Below are 20,843 nucleotides of genomic sequence, written 5' to 3' on the forward strand. Positions count from 1 at the left end.
CAGCCAGCCAGCCTGGCCATCTTGAATCCTCTATAAAGGGCTTGAGAAACCCACACAGTGATGACAGCTAATTGCTCCAACTCCTGAAAGTGTGGCTCAGCCAGGATTGTTTTCGTCCTTCCCCTCTTCCCCGTGGGTGGCTTGGTGGAACTTCCCTTTGTCCTGTAGCAGGAGGAGGTGTTCTGACTGGTGCCAAAGAGACAGTATTATGATTGGTGCAAACACAGGTCTCCATTTGCATGACTTTGCTGTTTGCTGTGGATGGCGCAAATGCCTTGTTGTCTGTAAAGCAGAATGTTTGGCTCACTTGGGTCAGCTGGGACAAATCTTACTATGCTACCCTCCTAGGTGCCACCACATTAGGTCCAGAAACAGGAAGGAAGTGGTGGAGAGCCCGACAAGTAGGTCACTAGGAGAGTTCCTGGAAACTCCTCCTCCTCCCTTCTCCTTCTTCTTTGCCCTGGCTGTTCTGGAACTCACTCTGTAGACCAGGCTGGCCTTGAACTCAGAAATCCGCCTCCCAAGTGCTGGGATTAAAGGCGTGCGCCACCACTGCCCGACATTCTGAAAACTCTCCAAAGCCAAAGGCCCAGGTACCTCACTTTCTGGAGCTACAGCACTTACTAAGTTACCAGGGGCCGAGGAATCCCCACTTCGTCCCCATTTATACTAAACCCTGCTGCTTAAGGCTGCCAAGTGCTGAGGAATCCAAAGCTACCAAGCCGCAGCCCAGCGAGCTTACACGTCGAGCAGGACACAGCCCGCTGGTTGGCAACAATGAAACTTAGTGTTACTTAGTATTACTATTTAAGTGTTCTTAATAGAGAAAGAGCGTGCTTTTGTTTATGTAGCAAGTCAACAACAGGCAACAGGACATCACTTCTGATGTACGTAGCCACTCAAGGAAGGGAGTACTTAGGGGGAACAAAATCCAGGCTGAATAACAGAACAGAGATCATGCTGCTGCTCTAGTTAGTGATAATTATGGAAAGGTGCATAAACCTCAAACTCCGCCATTTATTTAGCACCTACATAGAATGTAAGCCCCCATCTCCCAATACAATTTTGGGTAAACCCTGCCTATTCTCTGCACAACGGTAATGGGCGTGGTCACGTGTCCCCCCCTCCCCTCCAGCAGAGGCCTGCGTCTTAGCCACTCTCGGGTCACCTTGACTACGCGGCTAAGGACCCCGTGAGAAACGCTTCTTATTCGGCTCGCGGAGTCCTCCATGCCCACAGAGGTGCCCAGGGCGAAGCCTGGCGTGGCAAACAAAATAAAAGCAGAGCCGACCGGCGGCGGGTGGGCCGAAGCGAGCTTCCAGCCGCGCTCCGGCTACCGCGACGGGCGGAGGCGTCGGGAGCTCCATCTCTGGGAAGCAGCCTGCAGCCAAGCCAGCCGCGGAGCGCGCGCAGCGAGACGCCCGCTTCCGGCACCCCGCGCATGCGCCCCGGCGTCCGGGAAGGCGGGAGGCCCCGGGCGAGCCTGGAACCGGAAGTGAAGGCCGCTTCCCGCCTCCGTCCCTGTTGCTGCCGCCATACACGCTCGCAGTGCTTAGGTAAGCTCGGCCCTGGGAGCCATCCGCCGCCATCTGCTCCTCCCGCGGCTCGCCCCGCCGCGCGGGACCCTGATACCCCGGGCCGGGCCGGCGCTGTGGCCGCCGGCGCGTAGGCGGGCGCTCAGTTCCATTGTCTTCGTCCCTTTCTGAGAGCCGATCTCGGTAGGGGAGCTGGGAAGACAAGGGGGGGACGATCCAAAATGGTGGCCTCGGCCGCCATTGTGTTTCCTCGTTCCCTGGATGTTCCAGTGGGTCCTGGGCCCACCCGAGGCCGCGGCGGCCGGAGGCGGCGCCAGGAGGAGGGCGGGGCCCCTCGCATCTCCCCTCCGGGCCTTTGTCGCTCGGCCGGGGTTAGGAAGGATCTTGCCCCGGGGCCCATTCAACCCTCTGACCCCTGCTGCTCACGCTCCCTTATTTGGAGCTCTATCTAAATGGCTATCTCCATGCACGGCCAATGGTGTCGCGCGTTTCCCGGGCAGCTCTCGGAGATCCCTGCACGGCGTCCCTCGGCTCGCACTCTTAAAGCCTGCGTCGTCCTCAGCTGTGACCTTAATTCCCTAATGGTGACTCTTTAAATTAGCTTTGGCAGCGCCGAGCCGATCCTTGCGGCCGCTCGCGTTTCCTAAGCAAGCACGCCCGTTTAACCGCACACACCCCGCCTTTTCAAAGCACATCTTTCTTTTCTCGATTGGGAGCCATTCCTACCCCCTGCACTTATTCCTCCCCACCCCCTGCCCACCTTCCTTCCTGCCCCTGCTTCCCCAGCACTGGGAATCACGGGCGTGCGCCCCGCCGGGACGGGCAGGTGAATAGCGACAGCCACATGATGTTTGCATTTGGGAAGTGAGCGCTCTGCGCAGTGCTGACCCTTATCTATCACCCTTGACTGATGGCTGGCGTTGGGGATCAGCACCGTGAGGTGACAGGGGGAAGAGGCGCAGTTTCTTGTCTTCTCTCTTGTCCTTTGTGTCTCCACCCTCGCGCGAGTCGTTAGCCACGCTCATTTTACCGCGCTGCTCTCTGAGTTGGCTCCTGCCTGTCAAAGTGCCACCCTAAACGTGGTTAGCGGTCGAGACCGCTCTCTGTCTCTCCCGTCTGGTGTTCCGCTTTTTATGTCGTGGGTCAATCAATCTCTGTTACTCCTCTTTCGGGACAAAGGTTTCACAGTTTAGAGAAGAATAGGAAGGGTGTGGGGATGGACTAGGAGTGACGGAGCCCGTTCAAGACTGATGAGTTTTTCCGGTTTTTTTGTTGTCCCCTCTCCCAGCTCTTCTGTCGGAAACTGGTGTCTTTCCCCTCGCTGTTCTTCAAACTCTCTCTTTGCCCTTGCTTCCTCACCTGCTCTGGGACACCTAACTCAGAGACCTCCCTTCTCCCCCTGCCGGCCCGATTATGGCAGAGAACGATGTGGACAATGAGCTCTTGGACTATGAAGACGATGAGGTGGAGACAGCCGCTGGGGCCGATGGGACCGAAGCTCCCGCCAAGAAAGATGTCAAGGGCTCCTACGTCTCCATCCACAGCTCGGGCTTTCGAGATTTCCTCCTCAAGCCAGAGCTGCTCCGGGCCATCGTTGACTGTGGCTTTGAGCATCCATCAGAGGGTATATTTTATTGTTGGGTTATAGAGACCTTACTTAGCACTGTAGGGGTGCAAGAAAAGTGTGGTTTGTGTCACAGGATTTGAATTTATTTGGGCTAGGCCAAGCTCTGAGACTGTACCCAAAACGTTAGAAGAAGAGGCTTTTGTTTTCCAATAGACAGAGGGCTGCCATTTGTTCTGTGCCTGGCTTTTTTGCTTGGTTTTCATCTTTTTGACTCTTTGGACTCTCAGAGGGGGCCTGGTTGGACCTTTAGTTCCCCTCTTTTGGGCCAGGCCAAGTGTGGTTTCCAGAAACCTTAACGATCCCTTTAAGGATGCTGGCTTCTGGCTTCTGGGTCAGGTACCAAGTCCTTCATTTTGTTCAAGGTTGCAGGGTTACATGACCCAAAGGCACAGCCACCTCTGTAGGAGAAATGGCCTGTGGCAGCCAGATTCATGGATTGTTACGGTGTAAGGAAAGTGAGGTTAGCCAGGAGCGTGGCAGGTGAGCTGTTGGTTGGTCATGAGGGTTCCTAGTAGGACGGGGGTGCTGGGGCACAGGTAGGAGGGTTTGACTTGGGTGTAAGTGTGATGAGGGGTCAGAGAAAGGAGACAAGGTAGAATCTGAAGCATCGGGTGGGAAGGAGGGTTTGGCATGGGGCAAAAAGTCTCTCTCCTTTCCCCTTCCAGTCCAGCATGAGTGCATCCCTCAGGCCATTCTGGGGATGGACGTCCTGTGCCAGGCCAAGTCAGGCATGGGAAAAACAGCAGTGTTTGTCCTGGCCACACTGCAACAGCTGGAGCCAGTTACTGGGCAGGTATGTTTGGGGGTACCCGGGGGGCTGTTCAGAGCTGTTCTCCTCCGGCAGTTCATGGGGAATGAATGTTTTGTTTGTAGTGGCACGGGCATAAGGGTTTAACAAAACTGACGTCACTGACAAGTTGCCAGATGCTCTTGTGACGAGGGGCTGACTTTACTGTGTCTGTCTCCATTTGCTCCCACAAAGGTGTCTGTGCTGGTGATGTGTCACACTAGGGAGCTGGCTTTCCAGATCAGCAAGGAATATGAGCGCTTCTCAAAGTACATGCCGAATGTCAAGGTGAGGGGGGGGGCAGGGAGGCTGTGAGGAGTCAGAGGCACTGGGAACTCGTGGGGGCCCTGTGCTGTCAGTGGTGCGTTCCTGCAGGCTGGGGCACAGGAGAGACTTCAGTGAGTGCCAGGCCCCTCCTTCTGTAGCTGCTCCTCCAGGGTCCATACCTCGAATGCATATGTGTATTCCTGACAGTTTGTAGCTTTGGTTGATACCACTGTAGCACTTTGTGATTAATTAGTTTGTTGGCTTTGGTATTGCAAATTCCATCCCAGAGCCTTTGCTACTAAGTGTGGGACTGAGCTACCCCCAAGTCCCTTCATTTTCATGGTCACAATTGTTTCTTAACCAAGTTGTCCTGGTAGGCCTTGAACTCACCTTAGTCTAGACAGGGGTCCTTGAACTTGAGGCTCCTGCCACAGGTTCCTGAGCATTTGGGACAGTCCTTTGCCACCTGCCTTGGTTCTGTTCTGTTCTCTACTGCTTGGAAGATGGCTTGAGAGTTTGGGATGTATATGGCGAGAGGAAGCTAGGTGCCCTTACATCTAGCTCTGGTGTGGATTTTAACTCAAGAATGGAGCTTTATGGACACACACCACCACCACAGGGTTTGGCTGGGCTGACCTCCAAGTATGGCCCGCCTTCCTCTGCCTATGCTGGGATTAAAGGCGTTCGTCACCATCTCCACAGCCACCCAGCATGACAGATTTAAAAAGGGGAATTCTGGAAGAAGAAAAGGAAAGGCAGGATGTGCAGAATGCTAAAGGAGTGCAGAGGTATTATGATCTCTGAGGTTCCCATTGCTCTGCACAACCGAGCATTAGACATTGTTTTCCTAACCTGTCTATATGCAAGCTTACTGGCCTCTTTGTGAAAGATTTTAGCATATTTATATATTTTCCTCCTAGGATGTTGAAAATAGTTTGTGATCTGGAGGCATTGTCTATGTCTGTGCTTCTGTTTGTGTATATGCCTCTCTGGTTGTATGTAGTTATCATACCTTACCAAGAAACTAATAGACTTTCAGTTCTTTGGCTGAGCTGTCCTTTTGGTTCTTTCCAGTGGATTTAACAGTTGGAAACTGAAGCTGTCTCAGTGGCTCATTCATATATCCCCAGGGCTTGGGAGGTTGAGGTGGGAGTTTGCTGGAGTTGAAGGCTGCCCTAGGCTAATGTCGCAAAACAAAGGAGAGGATTGCAGACCATTTACTGGTCCTTCTCTGCAGGTCCCACAATACCCTTGTGCTACTCAAAATGCTCTGAGGGTTGGAATCAAGTATGAGGCTGGGTTTGGTGTGGTTAGGCGGAGCACTGCACCCTCTCCCCTACCCCTAATCACATACCTACACAGTCATAAAATCAGAATTATCTGTACTTTTCCTTGGTTCTGCAACAAAGTGTCCTCTAGGGGGCTGTCTAGTCCCCCCCTTAGTTAGGCTTTTCCCTCAGTATTTGTCACTTATGTCTGAAAGCTTAATTGATACGTGGTAAACCATTGTGAACAGGAGTGCTCCTGTGTGCTACATGTTCTGGATTGAGAAAGGGGAAGAGGTTTACTGTAGAATAAGCTTCCTGATTCTTTCCCCTTGAAATTGGACAAGTCCACACGCTCACACTAGTGGTCTAGTGGTTTACACATAGTGTGGCTTTTATCTCCGCACTCAGGCCAGCTAGACTGTCTGACTGACAGTTCATTTAGGAAAGCTTGCTTGTGGTTTGTTAGTTTGGTGGCACCTCACACATTTTGGTGGCTTCTTGCTTTCTTCGTTTGTGTAAGGAAGCTGGCTTTGGACTCACATGAGCCTCCTTGTGTAGACCAGCTAGGGTTGTGTAGAGTGATCCTGTCTTAGAGTTTGAGTAGAGGCAGAGAAGCCGAATGTCCGTCTCCTCCATTCCCCTTAGCCCTGTGGTGCTGAGCCCGTCCTTTCTTTGTTACTGGAGGCACAGGAGTCACTACAGGCCTGAAAGCTAAGAGTTGGTTTACAGTCAACCACAGAATGGACACACTGGCAAGGTTATTAGCAAGGTGGCCCAATCTGCACGTGGGTGACAGACAGGCTGATCTACAAAGTGAGTTCTAGGCCAGCCAGGGCTATACAGTGAGGCCTTTTCTCAAACAAAAGGGTGGGAGAAAATGGGAACTCTGGGAGACTGGAACATTGTCCTTTCTCGTGGTTGACAGGTGGCAGTGTTTTTTGGCGGTCTGTCTATCAAGAAGGATGAAGAGGTGCTGAAGAAGAACTGCCCACACATTGTCGTGGGGACTCCTGGCCGAATTCTAGCCCTGGCTCGAAATAAGAGCCTGAATCTGAAACACATTAAACACTTTATCTTGGATGAGTGTGACAAGATGCTTGAACAGCTCGGTGAGTGGCGGTGCCCAGGCCTCCGCTCAGGTGGTTTGGGGAGCTGCCCTTTGAGCCAAATGATGTATGTTTGACATAGGAGCACTTGTGTGCAAGGACGACTCTTATCTATCACCCATGACTGATGGCTCTGGGCTTCTCTTCCGATGGTGCTGTGCCCTGAGCTGCGTGCTCAGCCCTGTACCCCTTTCCGTAGCAGGGGACGGAGTGTGCTGACAAGTCGTCACCAGCACTGTCTCCTTAGGGACGGACCGTGTACTGGGTGTCACACTAGAGCAGCAGGTGCCTGTCCTTGTATCCCAGTGTAGCATCCCAATATAGTGTAGTGATCAGGACTCACAGGTGTGCAGGTTTCTGGAGTTGAATTCACCTGGTAAATGTTCACAGGAGATCATGTGTTCTGGTGTTGTAGTGTTACAAGTGGGGTTTAAAGGAAATTTTCATTAAGAGTTTCACTGGGGAGTGCTACAGAAATGGCTCCTTAGTTAAGAGCGCTGGCTGCTCTTACAGAGGACCTGGTTTCAGTCCCAGCATCCATATGGCAGCATATAACCAACTATATATAACTCCGGTCTCCAGGGGTGCCTGAAACCCTCCTTTGGCTTTTTTGAGCACCAGGCACGTACATGTTACTTAGATGGACATGGAAGCTAAAACACCTACGTACGTCATCTAAGTAAAAACAAACAAACAAGGGAGCTCCAGGTGCTAGTTTTGCCATATCCCTTTAATCCAAGCACTTCATGAGTCTAAGGCAGGCGAGTCTCTATGAGTTAGGGCCCATCTGGTCTATAGAGTCAGTTCAAGGACATCCAGGACTACACAGAAAAACTCCGAAAAATCTTTTTTAAAAAGAGGCCGGGCGGTGGTGGTGCACGCCTTTAGTCCCAGCACTTGGGAGGCAGAGGCAGGTGGATTTCTGACTTGGAGGTCAGCCTGGTCTACAGAGTGAGTTCTAGGACAGCCAGGGCTACACAGAGAAACCCTGTCTCGAAAAACCAAACAAACAAGAAAAAAAAAAAGAAAAAGAGAAGAAAGAAAAAAAAGGCTTAACATGCTTTTAATCCTAAGGGCCACATAGTGAGCCTTTATCTTAAAAAGGTGTGGGGGGGTTGATTTTGTTGAGTTGGGAGAGTAGAAAAAGAGTGTAGCTCTAGAGAAAAGTCTTTCCAAGTGGCCTTTAGCTGTCCTAAGATGGCACACTGATAGTGGCATTAGATGGCTGAAAGGGTGTGTGAGGCTAGACGTGAATGTGGAAGGCTCAGTGGACTGGTGGAGAGAATTGAGTGCTTCGGAGATGGGCATAGGGAGAGCAGCGGGAAGGGGCCTTCAGAGCTGTGTGCCTGTTTTCTTGGAGACAATATGTATGTATAGGGCTTAGTATGTAGCACTGGTTATCCTGGAACTTAATGTTAGAGACCAGGCTGGCCTCAAACTTGGGGATCTCCTTACCTCTACCTCCTGAGTTCTGGGATTACAGATGTAAGTTTATTATTTTTAAATGTGTATGTGTGCATGCATGCTTGTGCCCATAGAGGATAGAGGCAGTGAACCCCCTGGAGCTGGGAACCTAATGAGGGTCTCCTGTAAGGGCAGCAAGTGCCTTTGACTGTTGGACCTCTGTCCAGCCTTCTACTCCATATTTAAGGGCTGCTGTTCCCTGAGCCTCTGGTGAGCTTTGTCCCCATTTTGTAAATTTGGACTTTAGGTTCGGCCATGTTTGTTGTCTGAACACAGAAGGGGAACTTGACCCCAGGTCTTTCTAAGTGCATTGCTTACTCCATGCTGTTACTAGTACACCCAGCTCCTGGTCCTCCAGCCAGGACCTCCTAAGTCCTGGGATTGCAGGCATGTGCCACAGAGCCTGGCTTGTTCTCCGCAGTGGCTTCCCTCAGAGTTTCAGCGGCCTCACCAGACTTAAGTCACAGACTCATTTTCTTCTGTGTTTTTTTTTTCCTTGCAGACATGCGTCGGGATGTCCAGGAAATTTTTCGCATGACCCCCCATGAGAAGCAGGTCATGATGTTCAGTGCTACCTTGAGCAAAGAGATCCGCCCAGTCTGCCGCAAGTTCATGCAAGATGTAAATACCCTTCTACCTTCTCTCCCTCCACTCCCCGCCCGCTGCCTCCTCCCCCTCCTCGCCCTATTCCTCCAGACTCCCTTGTCCTTCAAGCACCAAGAAGGGAGCTTGTGCCCGTCTGGGAGCAACGACTCCTTGAAGAAAACACAGAGGCAGAGACAGTTAGCGATAGGGTCTGCGCGTGCCAGGGAAACTCCGGAAGACTTGGTCGGGTTAACGTGAGAGCGGGTAGTGTTTGACATTTTTTAATCACGACATTTTTGAACCTCTTCTCCCTTGGGGATAGGGCAAAATTTTGTGCCCTATCACCCTCCCATCGTCTCCTACACGCCCCCTTGAGCCACGCACCCTCCAGATGGCATGGAGCCTTCAGCTGGAGCCTCTGCTCACCGAAACTCTACATGTCAGTGGCAGGAGAGCGAGAGAGGGACAGTCAGGTGCAGGGCCTGTCCAGAAGAAGAACAAACAAACAGCACCATGCATCGGCCCCTCCCGACCTCCAGGAGCGGGGGCCTTTGGCACCTCAGCCCCGAGTCCCCTCCTCCTTCCCGCCCATACCTCCTTGCACCCATCGGAGCCTTGGTTGATGTGAGCTGGCAGCAGAGAAGCACTGAGGCGCGACGGCAGAATGCAGACCTTCGAGCAGCAGATGGCAGCCGCGGAGGCCACGGAGCCTGACCAGGATGCTGAGGACCCATCCAGCCTCTTTTTCTGTTCCCGGTTTTTTCCTGAACCTAATGTGCTGTACCCCATTTTCCCCCATACTTGTTGGGGGAGGAAGTGTCCTGAGTGGGGTGGTGGATTTTTTTCTCTCATTTTTTTTTTTTTAAATGAGGGTTATGGGAAACGTGGAATAGGAAGCTGTACTGACAAGTGACCCAGTGGGTGTCAGTGCCAAGACTGAGCAGTGGGTCCTTCCTGGGTCCTTCCCCTGAGAAGATGGGCTGGGCTTGGGGCAGAATTAGGAGACAGCTGTGGGACTTATTTGAAGAGCCTTTCTTCTGGAAGAGGTTTCTGACCCCCGCCTTGGTCCCTGGCTCCATGTAAACTGTCTCTGAGGACAGTGTGGAGAGTGGGAGACGTCCAGCCTGGAGTTAACTGTCTCAGTATTTACGCTCCTTCCTTCCCTTCAAGGGTTAGGGGTGGGTATACACACCTATTTTTATTTTTATAAAATGTAGGGTGTTTCCATTGCCTTTTTTCACCTTTGATGCTAAAAGATCTTTGTATTAGAACTGAAGAGAAAAACAGGGCAGCCAAGCCATAAATCTCACAGCTGCTGCCAGGAGGGAGGTGGAGAGAGAGAGAAGCCATGCCCTTTAGTTAAGAGTTAAAGAAAGCAGGCAGGGTCAGTGATGGTCTGAGGGCATCTGCAGGGGTGGGATTCAGAGGTCAGTGATGGTCTGAGGGCATCTACAGGGGTAGGATTCAGAGGTCAGTGATGGTCTGAGGGCATCTGCAGGGGTGGGGATTCAGAGTCAGGTCAGTGATGGTCTGAGGGCATCTGCAGGGGTGGGATTCAGAGTCAGGTCAGGAGGAGCTGCTTACGATGTTGCCTGGTATCAGGAAAGAAGAGAGGAGGGGCAAGTTGTGCTGAGTTAGAGCTCAGAGAGCTGGCTTGGCCTGGCTGCTGTAGGTGTGGGGGAGAGAGGCTGCAGTTTTGTTGTCTGGGACCATTTTTCCCCGATTTCCCAAATGTAGATGGTTTTGACTGAATTCGGAGGCCATTCTCTTCTAGAGCTGATCTGGTGTTCACAGCAGGGTGTCTCACCTTGAGCCAGCTTGCTCCTCTTAAATCACATTTTAGAGAACGTACTACCTCAACCACTCAAGAGCTGCGTCAGTGTGCTGCTGATGCCTGGCTGTCAAATGGCTTTTGATGGTGTCCATTGCAGCCTTCTGGCCTTGAGTACAGAGAGGACAGCTAAGTGGGGCAGTTGTCCCCGTCCTGTTCTAGTGACATTACTGCCCCTCCTGGGTGTTCTGGCCACACTCTCCCCTTGAGCACCACGCCCTGTTATCTTTCCTCTGCCATTTCCAAGCGACGGACACCTTGCTTTGTGCAGAGCTTCCATCTCTAACCATTGTCAATTGGGCTTAAAATTCAGTTGATGTGGACGCTACCAGATCTGGCTGGAAAGAGAGCTCAGCACAGTGTTCTCTGTGGTGGGGAGGGGTTTTCAGTCTTCTCTCTCCTCCCCATCCTTCCATGGGGTGTATTGGAGATCAGCGTCCTCCACCCCCCCAGGTTTAACCCCCCCACTCTGCCCTCCTCCTGCCCCCACCCCTCCTCCCCCTCAGCCTATGGAGATCTTCGTGGATGACGAGACCAAGTTGACGCTGCACGGGTTGCAGCAATACTACGTGAAACTGAAGGACAACGAGAAGAACCGGAAGCTCTTTGACCTTCTCGATGTCCTCGAGTTCAACCAGGTCAGTATCAAGGGTCTGCGTACGTGTGAGCACGGCACGTCTGCAGCTGTAGCAGAAGCCTGTGTAGAAGTAGCCTGGGATTGGCGGCCGTGTAGTGAAGAGGTGAAGCGCTGGATGGAGCAAGACTGAAGCGGGAAGATGAAGTGCGTAAGAGCTGAGGTAGAGTGCTTGACGTCAGTCAGTGGAGCAGAGCTCTGCAGGCACCTGGCACTCACTAAGTGTGGCAGCTGTGCCAGGCTGCTGGCGAGCTGTGGGGCTCTTGCTGTTGGAAGAGGATCATTGGGTTCTCTAGACTGGTTCTCGTTCTTAACATGTTCGAGAGGTGGCCTTACCCTTGTGTGTGCTGGTTTGAGCTCTGTCCATGCAGCTCAGAGGCCAGAATGTTCAGGAATTAAGGCCTAGACATAATTCAGTCAGGATGAAGAGCAGAAAAAGCCATTTGTGAAGGGATGTTTGAGTTGGACTAGGGCTGAGGAACTCCTTTAGAAATTCTGCCAGGTCTGGAGGCGGGAGCACGCCTTTAGACCCGGCATTCAGGAGGCAGAGGCTGGCAGCTCTTCAGTCTACAGAGTGAGTTGCAGGACAGCCAGGACTACACAGAGAAGGGCTGCCTTGAAAAGCAAAACAAAAAAACCAAAAAAACCCTAAAGTTGTGCCAGATGTGTTAGCATACATCTTTAACCCCAGCACTAAACAGAAACAGATGGATTTCTGTGAGTACAGTGGGGCCAGCCTGGTCTACATAATGTTTTGCAGGACAAGTAGGGCCAATAGAGAAACGAGTCTCAAGCTTTCTGCTCTCCAGAGGATGTACATTGAGTTCATGGTGCCTCTCCATGTAACTGGCACCTGGTGATGTCTTGAAACTGCACCTGGCACACACCCACAAAACCACACATAAATCTTCAAAACTTCAAAAGTGAGATTTCCGGGGCCAGGGAAGTGACTCAAAGATTAGGAGCACTTTTCGTTCTTCCAGAAATTCTCAGGTTCAGTTCTCAATACCTCTGTCAGCTCCTGTAATTACAGTTGGTGGGAGAAGACAGTCCAGTGTCCTCTGCTGGCCCGCCAGGCACCAAGTGTGCAGGCAAAACCCATACATCTGAAGTTAAAAAACAAGACACGGTGATTGTGGAAAGCTAGTACATACATCACGCCCACACTCGGGTGGTGTGCATACATCACACCCGTGCCCCCTTAGGTGGTGCGCACACATCACGCCCACACTCAGGTGGTGTGCACACATCATGCCCGTGCTCCCTCAGGTGGTGATCTTTGTGAAGTCCGTGCAGCGCTGCATCGCCCTGGCCCAGCTTCTAGTGGAGCAGAACTTTCCAGCCATTGCTATCCACCGTGGGATGCCCCAGGAGGAGAGGTGGGTTGGAGGCCGTCGGGCGTGCGCGCATACGTGCCCATCCATCTGTCCATCTATCTGTCTCCAGTCGGCGGTGTGGAAAGAAGGGAGTCTCAACTCTCGCATTTACTCTCACAAAGGCTCTCTCGGTATCAGCAGTTCAAGGATTTTCAGCGGAGGATTCTTGTGGCTACCAACCTATTTGGCCGAGGCATGGACATTGAGCGTGTGAACATCGCTTTCAACTATGACATGCCCGAGGACTCGGACACCTACCTGCACAGGGTAAGCTGCCTACCCTCACCCCGCTTCCTGTGTGTGCGCGCAAGCGCTGTGCACCTCCTCTCTGTCTTCCCCGTGAGGCTTGCAGTTTTCCCCTTTTCCTTCCAGGTGGCCAGAGCGGGCCGCTTTGGTACCAAGGGCTTGGCCATCACATTTGTGTCAGACGAGAATGATGCCAAGATCCTCAATGACGTGCAGGACCGTTTCGAGGTCAACATCAGCGAGCTGCCTGACGAGATCGACATTTCCTCCTACAGTGAGTGCCGCCCTCGCGTGCATGCGTGCGTCTCCCATTTTGTATCCTATTGTAACTGACTGTTTTTTCTTCAGTTGAGCAGACACGGTAGAGGACTCACCCTTTCTGGACTGTGGCAGTCTGCTGTAGGAGGGGACGGGTCAGGAGGCAACACTACGGCCCACCCGACGCTGATGCCGACGCCGACGCCTCGGCCTGTCCTATCTATGCTTCTCTCTGCATCAGCACCACTCCTAAACCTAGTCCTGATTTATCAGAGTTGTTTGTTTGTTTGTTTTTGTTTTTTAACAAAACTAAGAATGAAACAACTGTGTCTGTGGTGTCTGTAAGTGCTCCACTTAGGGCTTGACCCAGGGTCCCTCTGAGGGCTGTGAGCCCTGTTGTGGGGCAGGGTCATAGTGAGGTAGGCCCAAAGCCCGAGAGTCTGTGGCTCCCAGCTGCCTTCTCTTCCTGGTCTACATTCACTTTCTAAAGTGGCTGTGGACAGTGAGGCTGGGACATGTCTGGGAGGTAAAGAGAGCAAGCTCCATGTCCTGGTACCTCATCTCCTTTAGCAGGATTTCTTGTAAGAGGGCTTGTGCCTCCTGGGTATTTTGGCCTTCTAAGCGGGGAGGAGTCCTGGGAGGGAGGGCCTGGGAGAGCCTGCCTGAGCGGGCGCAGACACAGGCGCATGCGCACACACACCTGCCTGCTTGGCCGTGTGAAGAGCCTGAAGTCCTTGGGAGGGATTTGAGAGTGTCAACCAGGGCAGGGCTGGAAGCTGTGGGAGAGGTCTGGCCTGTCTTCCCTTCGGTTCTTTGTCTGAAGATCAGAAGGTCGTACCTGAAGCCCAGGTAGCTTATTACCTCAGACATGGATTATAGAGCAAGCCTGTTGGTAGATTATCTTGGAGTTTTTGGCAGTGTTGCTAGGATCCCTGGAGGGGCAGGAGCAGGAGGTGGGGGGTGCAAGTAACAGCACAGCCGCTGCCTGAGCGGCTGCTCCCCAGAACCCGCTTTCTGCAGACCTTGATTGCACTTCAGAGTCAGGCATTGCTAAAGCACTGGCCCATGGGCCCCTGATAGACTGGAACGTTGTTGGTTTGAGATTTCAGAGCCACCCAATTGCGGTTGCGCTGCCAGCTTCGGCACTCATAGGTGTTGTGAGGGAGGCCATGTGGGCAGGCGTGCCTCAGAAGGGGTGGGTGGTATCACTGTGGGTCAACTTTGGGAAATGGATATCTTCAGAAAAACAAGCCCTGGAGAAGAGCAGAACCACTCAAAGGTGTGAGCAGAAGTCTCATACCTTCAGTTCCCCTGGCTGCACCCCTCTGTGCCTCCCTGGGTTAGCAAAGAGGAGCTTTCTCACAGGCAGGCTGGACTGTCTTTACATGATGCCAAAAGCCTCAGGCTCTGTTTCCTTCTTTGTTTTTATTAAGTTTTGACACCATCTACCTAAATGCACTAAATGTGCATTGCCTGTGGAGGCCAGCAGAGGGCACTGGGTCCTGTGGAGCGAGTTACAGAGGGCTGTGAGCGACTTGAGTGCTGTGCATCAAAGCTGGGTTTTCTACAAGAGCAGCAAGTGCTCTTGCCATTTAGCCCTCTCCTGAGATCCTCGCTCTGAAGAGATCTGGCCACCGCATCCTGGTGGGGAAGGGATGGATGTTCACAGAGGAAGCCAGAAAAGTAAAGCCTTGCTAGGCTTCCCCACTCAAGACAATTACCATTAGAGTTCCCTTTCCCCAGTCATTTGTGCTGGATAGTTTTTTGGTTTTTGTTTTTGTTTTTGGAGACAGGGTTCCTCTGTGTAGCCCTGGCTGTCCTGTAGACCAGGCTGGGATTAAAGGCATGCGGCACCACTGCCCAGCTCCAAGGAAACTCTTATAAGGATATTTAATTGGGGCTGGCTTACAGGTTCAGAGGTTCAGTCCATTATCATCAAGGCAGGAGCATGGCAATATCCAGGCAGGCATGGTGTGGGAGGAGCTGCGAGTTCTACATCTTTTTAAAATTTACTTATTTTTATGTATGTGAGTACACTGTAGCTGTCTTCAGGCACACACCAGAAGAGGGCATCAGATCCCATTACAGATGGTTGTAAGCCACCATGTGGTTGCTGGGAATTGAACTCAGGACCTCCGGAAGAGCAGTCAGTGCCCTTAACTGCTGAGCCATCTCTCCAGCCCCAGAGTTCTACATCTTCATTTGAAGGCCGCTAGGGGAAGACCTCGTGTGGTTAGGAGGAGACTCTCATTGTCCATCCCCACAGTGCCACACTTCCTCCAACAAGGCCGCACCTCCTAATAGTGCCACACCCTGGGCTAACTGTATTCAAGCCACCACAGTCCCCATCACCCCTAGTGGTGACCCGGTAAAGTCTCACTGTCTCACCAAGGTGGACTTTGGTGCCATCATTACCTTTGTCTGCTGTGGGTTCACATTTTGGGGTGAGAAGAGGGGTGTCAATCCCGTCACACAACACGGGTGCACATTCGAATTTAGCAAGTTGTAAGCGGGGAAAACCGCAGGAGGGGCTCTCATGGATTACAAGGGAGCTGTTCAAATCACCCCTACCTTTGCTGATGGTTACTCTGATATGAAAACATCTAAAGGAGGTGCAGGACGCTCAGGGAACCTTACTGTACCACACCAGACTCACCCTGCATCTGTAGATGCACACAGAAACGCCCCTCCACTTACAAGGATTCAAAGAACACCCCAGAAACAGCAGCCGTACTACTTTAAACTGGCTCTCCTGGTGCTCGGTGTGACCCAGCTTGTTGCCTGCACACTGTGCAATTGGACAGACAGACGATGCCAGCCAGCATGTGGCAGACACTCTGCATCCATTCATGAATATGCAACATTAATCCGCTTAGACCTTGGCTCCTTACACCAACCAGGCAATCCCAGCCTCTATTTGATTTACTTAAAGTTGACAAGGATTCCTTCTCTCTGCTCTCCCTGATGCCAGCAGCCAGAGGGACCCTTTGTTCTATTAAAAATCATGTTACATACACCTGGCTTCCTATGATCCACAACACCCAATCCAGGTACTTATATTCAAATCTTTCCCTCACAGGGATCCTAGAATGGATATGCCAACAGGGGGAGTGCCTCAACTACTACAGAGGCTGACATTTTATCCACTGTAAGACAGGATAAAGACAGGAAGATAGCGTACCTTAAAAACTATAGGTAAGGAACCTGACGTAACTGTCTTACCTTTCCCTCTCTGACATCCAATGTCTCCTGGGAAACCACACCTCTTTTGCTAATAGTCTCATTGGCTTCCCAGGACAGACAGACAACCATTACCCCAAAGACAAACTCCTGCAGCCACACCAGCCTTTAGGTGGCTTCCTCCCACACTGTTCTCATGGTCACTATCCCATGGCCCCAGCTTTTATGGATGGAGAGTGACCTGATACCGTCTACACAGTACACCAAAGAGGCACTGGCTTTGAGTCACATTTTTCCCCTCTCACAGATAAATCTCCCTGATTTAAAGAACTGTATTCCATCTTCCTGGTCTTAACATACCTGAAGGAACCAGCTAATCTATATTCAGACACCACTTATCCAGTCAGCTTACTCCTATGTCAGACTTGGTGGTAGCCCTCTTTCCCAACGATTAATTAAGACTTCAAAAATACTTTAACCTAGAACAACTTCCATTTGAAGTCGGCCATGTGCCGTCACACTCATCACTCACCAGGTCCCTCACATCAGCGGGTAAGATTGGCACAACTGGGGCCTTTACTCTGTCACCCCTCACTGCTAAAGAACTCCCATCAGCTCACCCATATTAACGTGAAAGGGCTGCGCTCAAATTCCCCAACAGCCCCATAAAATACCTCGAATACCTCCTCAGAACTTGCTCCTCCCTGTTTCGCACCCCTGCTATACAACGATTGGACACCAATCCCAGAGACCCTAAGGCTAATAATGGCCTCTTGTAAGAATGATATCACCCACATCCCGTCATCCGGCACACAGAAATCTGTATTCATTACTATGGATGGATACCTATCCCCCCAAAAAATCACCTAACCTCACATATTCTCCACTTTTGCTATTATGCTATTATATTATGCTATTTTGCTCCATAGCAAAGCCAATACTGGACGGGTACTGAAGAGCCATCAACTCTAAAATTTCTGCAAGTCTTGGAAAATTGTCCACCATATTGGTATCCTGCACAACCCTCAGAGCTAAGCTGTCATTGAAAGAACAAATTGAATACTTAAAAAATAATTAATTAAACACAGGGCTTCCTACCACCAAATACAGAATTAAACCTGGCATTATTCACACTGCATGCCAACATCTATGCCACCGAAGACGAACCTCCCATTGTCTGTCACTGGAGTCAAGCACCACAGATACCACACACTCTGGTCAGATGGAAGGGTGCATTGACAGGTGTTGGGGGGGAGGTGGACTCCTTATTAACTACAGGAAGGGGATTTGTCTGTAGGACCAACCTCACCCTGTCTTGCAGCCTGCAATGTTAGATGAGACCCCTCAGTCAGAAAGATGGGACGCCTGGAGGTCACAGAGAAAACAAAGAGGAGACCATGCAGGCCCCTGAGGGCACATGACCAGATCACCTGGAAGGACATTCATGTCCTCATTGACCCTGCTCGATGCCACAGTTCTCCCCACCCCCAGCCCCGCAAGGCTCCTTCTCTGTCATTCTCATGGCTGTTTTGCCCCACGCTTCAGCTAGCCCCACTCCTCCTAACACGATGCTTTGCTTGTGTAATGTCAGGGAATCTTATCATGGGAAGACCCAGATAATCGGGACTAGAGACTGCAGTGGGCAGGATGTCAGAAACGCATTATGATTCCTATACACCCAAATGCCACTTCCTGTGCTCACTCTTTTGCTTGCTTTCCTTGACAATCAGAGCCATTATGCCATAAGGACGTTAATATCTATGAAGGATGTCCGTATTGGTTGGGTAAGTTAAAAAAGGAAATGTGCCAGGCAGTGGTGGCACACGCCTTTAATCCCAGCACTTGGGAGGCAGAGGCAGGCGGATTTCTGAGTTCGAGGCCAGCCTGGTCTACAGAGTCAGTTCCAGGACGGCCAGGGATACACAGAGAAACCCTGTCTCGAAAAAGAAACAAAACAAAACAAAACAAAACAAAAAAAGAAATGTGTGGGACACCCCACACTGCAGATGTACACCACCTTACCATTCTTAATGTGAACCACGTTAGGATAAACATTGGAGAACCTTGGAACGAACCATGGAGAATGGGGTGATTCATAATATTTATGTTCCCTTTGATACCAAAACCTCTTACTAGTGAACAAGGGGGTCTACAGTGCCAAGACAATAACCTAGCTCCACCTGGACAATCTCAGGACTGGGAATGAAGATGCTTGTAAATAAAACACACCCACCTGGAGCCACAGACTCTTCATCTGTGAAGAAACACAAAGAGTCTGAGTCTAACCCTGAGGTTGAGAAGACAGATCCTGAGGAGTAGGCAAAGTCTCCTCTTTACAGATGAGAGTCCTGCACTCAGGCTTGGCAGTGTGAGCTGCCCTCTGCAGGTGAACAGAGCCTGGTCTCTGTGGGGTCCTTGTGGAGCTTGCAGGCCACTGCCTCTGCTTTAAGGAGAAGCATCTCTCCACTTCATCCCCAACCACTTGTGTTGCCATTGTATTTCCGGAAGTGGCTTTTCTTCTAGAAGACTCCAGGGTCTGACTTCTGAAGAAAAGAAGGAAGAGGAAGGGTGGAGGAGAGGACACAGAGAGTGTGGCCTGCGGGTCTCTCCTGGTGTCCTGACAGCTTCTGGGTCAGAACTCGGAGACACCATGACAAACAGCGCTCTGTCACAGCACGGGGTTCAGGCAAAGTCTCAGTGTCCAGGCGGTGAGGTCAGAGGTGGGGAAGCCCAGGGCTGGGGATTCCCCATCTCCCCAGTTTCACTTCTGCTCCTAACCTGGGTCAGGTCCTTCTGCCCGGACACTGATGACGCGCAGACAGCTCTCACCCCCATTGGGTGAAGCGATCCCGGTGAACCAATCAGAGTCGCCGCGGGCACTGGGTATAAAGTCCACGCAGCGCGGGACTCAGACTTCCGGGATCGCAGATGGGGGCGATGGCGCTGCGCTCGCTGCTCCTGCTGCTGGCGGCCGCCCTGGCCCCGACCCAGACCCGCGCGGGTGAGTGCGGGGTCGGGAGGGAAACGGCCTCTGCGGGGAGGGGCGGGGGCGGCACCGGGGAAGCCGCGTCCTTCTCCACCCGCGTCCGAAGCCCCGCGCCCTGCTCCCCTCCCGGCCTGCGCACCCGCCCGGGGTCCCGGAAGGAGGTCGGGGTCTCACCGCGCGCCGCCCCCAGGCTCACACTCGCTGCGGTATTTCTACACCGCCGTGTCCCGGCCCGACCTCGGGGAGCCCCGGTTCATTATCGTCGGCTACGTGGACGACACGGAGTTCGTGCGCTTCGACAGCGACGCGGAGAATCCGAGATACGAGCCGCGCGCGGCGTGGATGGAGCAGGAGGAGCCGGAGTATTGGGAGGAGCAGACACGGATCGCCAAGGACAATGAGCAGAGATCCCGAGGGAACCTGAGGACCGCTCTGCGATACTACAACTAGAGCGAGGGCGGTGAGTGACCCCGGGTCGGAGGTCACGACTCCTCCACGTCCCGACACGGGGGCCGGAGACGTCCCGGGTCCGAAGTCCGAGGTTCGGGAGCAGAACCGACCCGGGACCGGTTTCCCTTTCAGTTTGGAGGAGTCCGCGGGTGGGCGGGGCCGGGGCGGGTGGGCGGGGCTGACCGCGGGGTCCCGCAGGCTCTCACACACTACAGCGGACGTCTGGCTGTGAGGTGGGGTCGGACTGGAGCCTCCTTCGCGGATACATGCAGGATGCCTACGACGGCCACGATTACATCGCCCTGAACGAAGACCTGAACTCGTGGACAGCGGCGGACATGGCGGCGCGGATCACCAGACGCAAGTGGGAGCAGGCTGGTGCTGCAGAGAGACACAAGGCCTACCTGGAGGGCGAGTGCATGGAGTCGCTCCTTAGATACCTGGAGCTCGGGAAGGAGACGCTGCTGCGCACAGGTGCAGGGGCCGCGGGCAGCTCCTCCCTCTGCCCTCGGGCTGGGGCTCAGTCCTGGGGAAGAAGAAACCCTCAGCTGGGGTGATGCCCCTGTCTCAGAGGGGAGAGAGTGTCCCTGGGTCTCCTGATCCTCATCCCAGTGACTGCACTTACTCTCCCAGGGCTCAGCCTTCTCCCTGGACAGTTCCCAGTCTGTCTCAGGAGGGAAGGAGACAATTTCCTGACACAGCAGCAGGGGCTCCCTGCTGTCAGCCATGGCCTCTCCCAGGCCTGGTTCTCTGCCCACACCCACTGTCTGTGGACACTGACTCCTGTCATGCTGAGTGTGTCAGCCCTTACACCTCAGGACCTGAAGTCTCCTTTGCCTGATGGGAGGCATGGACTCCCCTACACTAGGCTGGTTCCCCCAGTTCCTAGAACTTTCCAAAGAATACATTCTGACAAATCCCTCCCTGTCTGTGGGATTTGTATCCCTTCCACACCCCAATTATATCTATTCCTACAGTGGTGAAAGGTCACATGAGCCCTTATGGGGTTCCCTGGAGGAACATCAGTTGTGGAATTTCTTTCTCTTTTATTTTTAATCTTTTTTTTTCATTTTCTCTTTTGTTCTTTTTTTTTATTAAATATTTTTATTTATTATATGTAAGTACACTGTAGCTGTCTTCAGACACTCCAGAAGAGAGTGTCAGATCTCATTAGGAATGGTTGTGAGCTACCATGTGGTTGCTGGGATTTGAACTCAGGACCTTTGGAAGAGCAGTCAGTGCT

The 20,843-nt window shown here is 52.3% G+C and overlaps 1 protein-coding gene, 1 long non-coding RNA gene, 2 other non-coding genes and 1 pseudogene across 7 annotated transcripts in view; 4 read left to right on the plus strand and 1 right to left on the minus strand.

Annotated features, from left to right (window-relative positions):
* The first annotated feature begins 1,163 nt into the window (after nt 1-1,163).
* On the plus strand, nt 1,164-13,305 carry Ddx39b (DExD-box helicase 39B). 3 transcript variants are annotated; one of them, XM_031347303.1, is made up of 11 exons: nt 1,164-1,556; nt 2,956-3,159; nt 3,828-3,955; nt 4,145-4,237; nt 6,410-6,593; nt 8,557-8,675; nt 10,977-11,108; nt 12,374-12,483; nt 12,603-12,747; nt 12,853-13,000; nt 13,075-13,305. In XM_031347303.1, exons 1-11 carry the CDS (start codon nt 1,442-1,444, stop codon nt 13,089-13,091), a joined length of 1,395 nt encoding a protein of 464 aa, XP_031203163.1. In that variant the 5' UTR covers nt 1,164-1,441; the 3' UTR covers nt 13,092-13,305. The 3 variants fall into 3 exon arrangements, with proteins under 3 accessions (XP_031203163.1, XP_031203161.1, XP_031203162.1); XM_031347301.1 differs by having other exon boundaries at nt 1,437-1,556; nt 2,824-3,159; XM_031347302.1 differs by lacking the exon at nt 1,164-1,556 and adding an exon at nt 1,583-1,718 and having other exon boundaries at nt 2,824-3,159.
* On the plus strand, nt 2,375-2,451 carry LOC116075556. Its single transcript, XR_004112599.1, has one exon. It is a non-coding gene; the product is annotated as a small nucleolar RNA SNORD83 (small nucleolar RNA).
* Nucleotides 6,648-6,723, plus strand: LOC116075557. Its single transcript, XR_004112600.1, has one exon. It is a non-coding gene; the product is annotated as a small nucleolar RNA SNORD83 (small nucleolar RNA).
* A 1,085-nt stretch (nt 13,306-14,390) lies between the features above and the next one.
* LOC116074671 lies at nt 14,391-18,492 on the minus strand. Its single transcript, XR_004112238.1, has 2 exons — nt 18,398-18,492; nt 14,391-14,625 (listed from the first exon to the last, which is right to left on the minus strand). It is a non-coding gene; the product is annotated as an uncharacterized LOC116074671 (long non-coding RNA).
* Nucleotides 18,480-20,843, plus strand: part of LOC116074629 — a 46,194-nt pseudogene continuing 43,830 nt past the window's right edge. Inside the window, exons 1-3 of the transcript XR_004112225.1 lie at nt 18,480-19,165; nt 19,341-19,610; nt 19,799-20,074. The product of XR_004112225.1 is annotated as an H-2 class I histocompatibility antigen, D-K alpha chain-like (transcript). The remainder of the gene's footprint in view (nt 19,166-19,340; nt 19,611-19,798; nt 20,075-20,843) is intronic.

Source organism: Mastomys coucha, unplaced genomic scaffold (genome assembly GCF_008632895.1).
Source record: "Mastomys coucha isolate ucsf_1 unplaced genomic scaffold, UCSF_Mcou_1 pScaffold3, whole genome shotgun sequence".
Lineage (NCBI taxonomy): Eukaryota > Metazoa > Chordata > Mammalia > Rodentia > Muridae > Mastomys > Mastomys coucha.

Bases quoted from the DNA above. Each gene is read 5' to 3' on its own strand.
- Ddx39b (XM_031347303.1), top strand. From the start codon at position 1,442: ATGCGCCCCGGCGTCCGGGAAGGCGGGAGGCCCCGGGCGAGCCTGGAA. The intron at 3,160-3,827 runs GTATATTTTATT...TTCCCCTTCCAG, and splicing joins CTTTGAGCATCCATCAGAGG to TCCAGCATGAGTGCATCCCT. The intron at 12,748-12,852 runs GTAAGCTGCCTA...TTTTCCTTCCAG, and splicing joins CGGACACCTACCTGCACAGG to GTGGCCAGAGCGGGCCGCTT.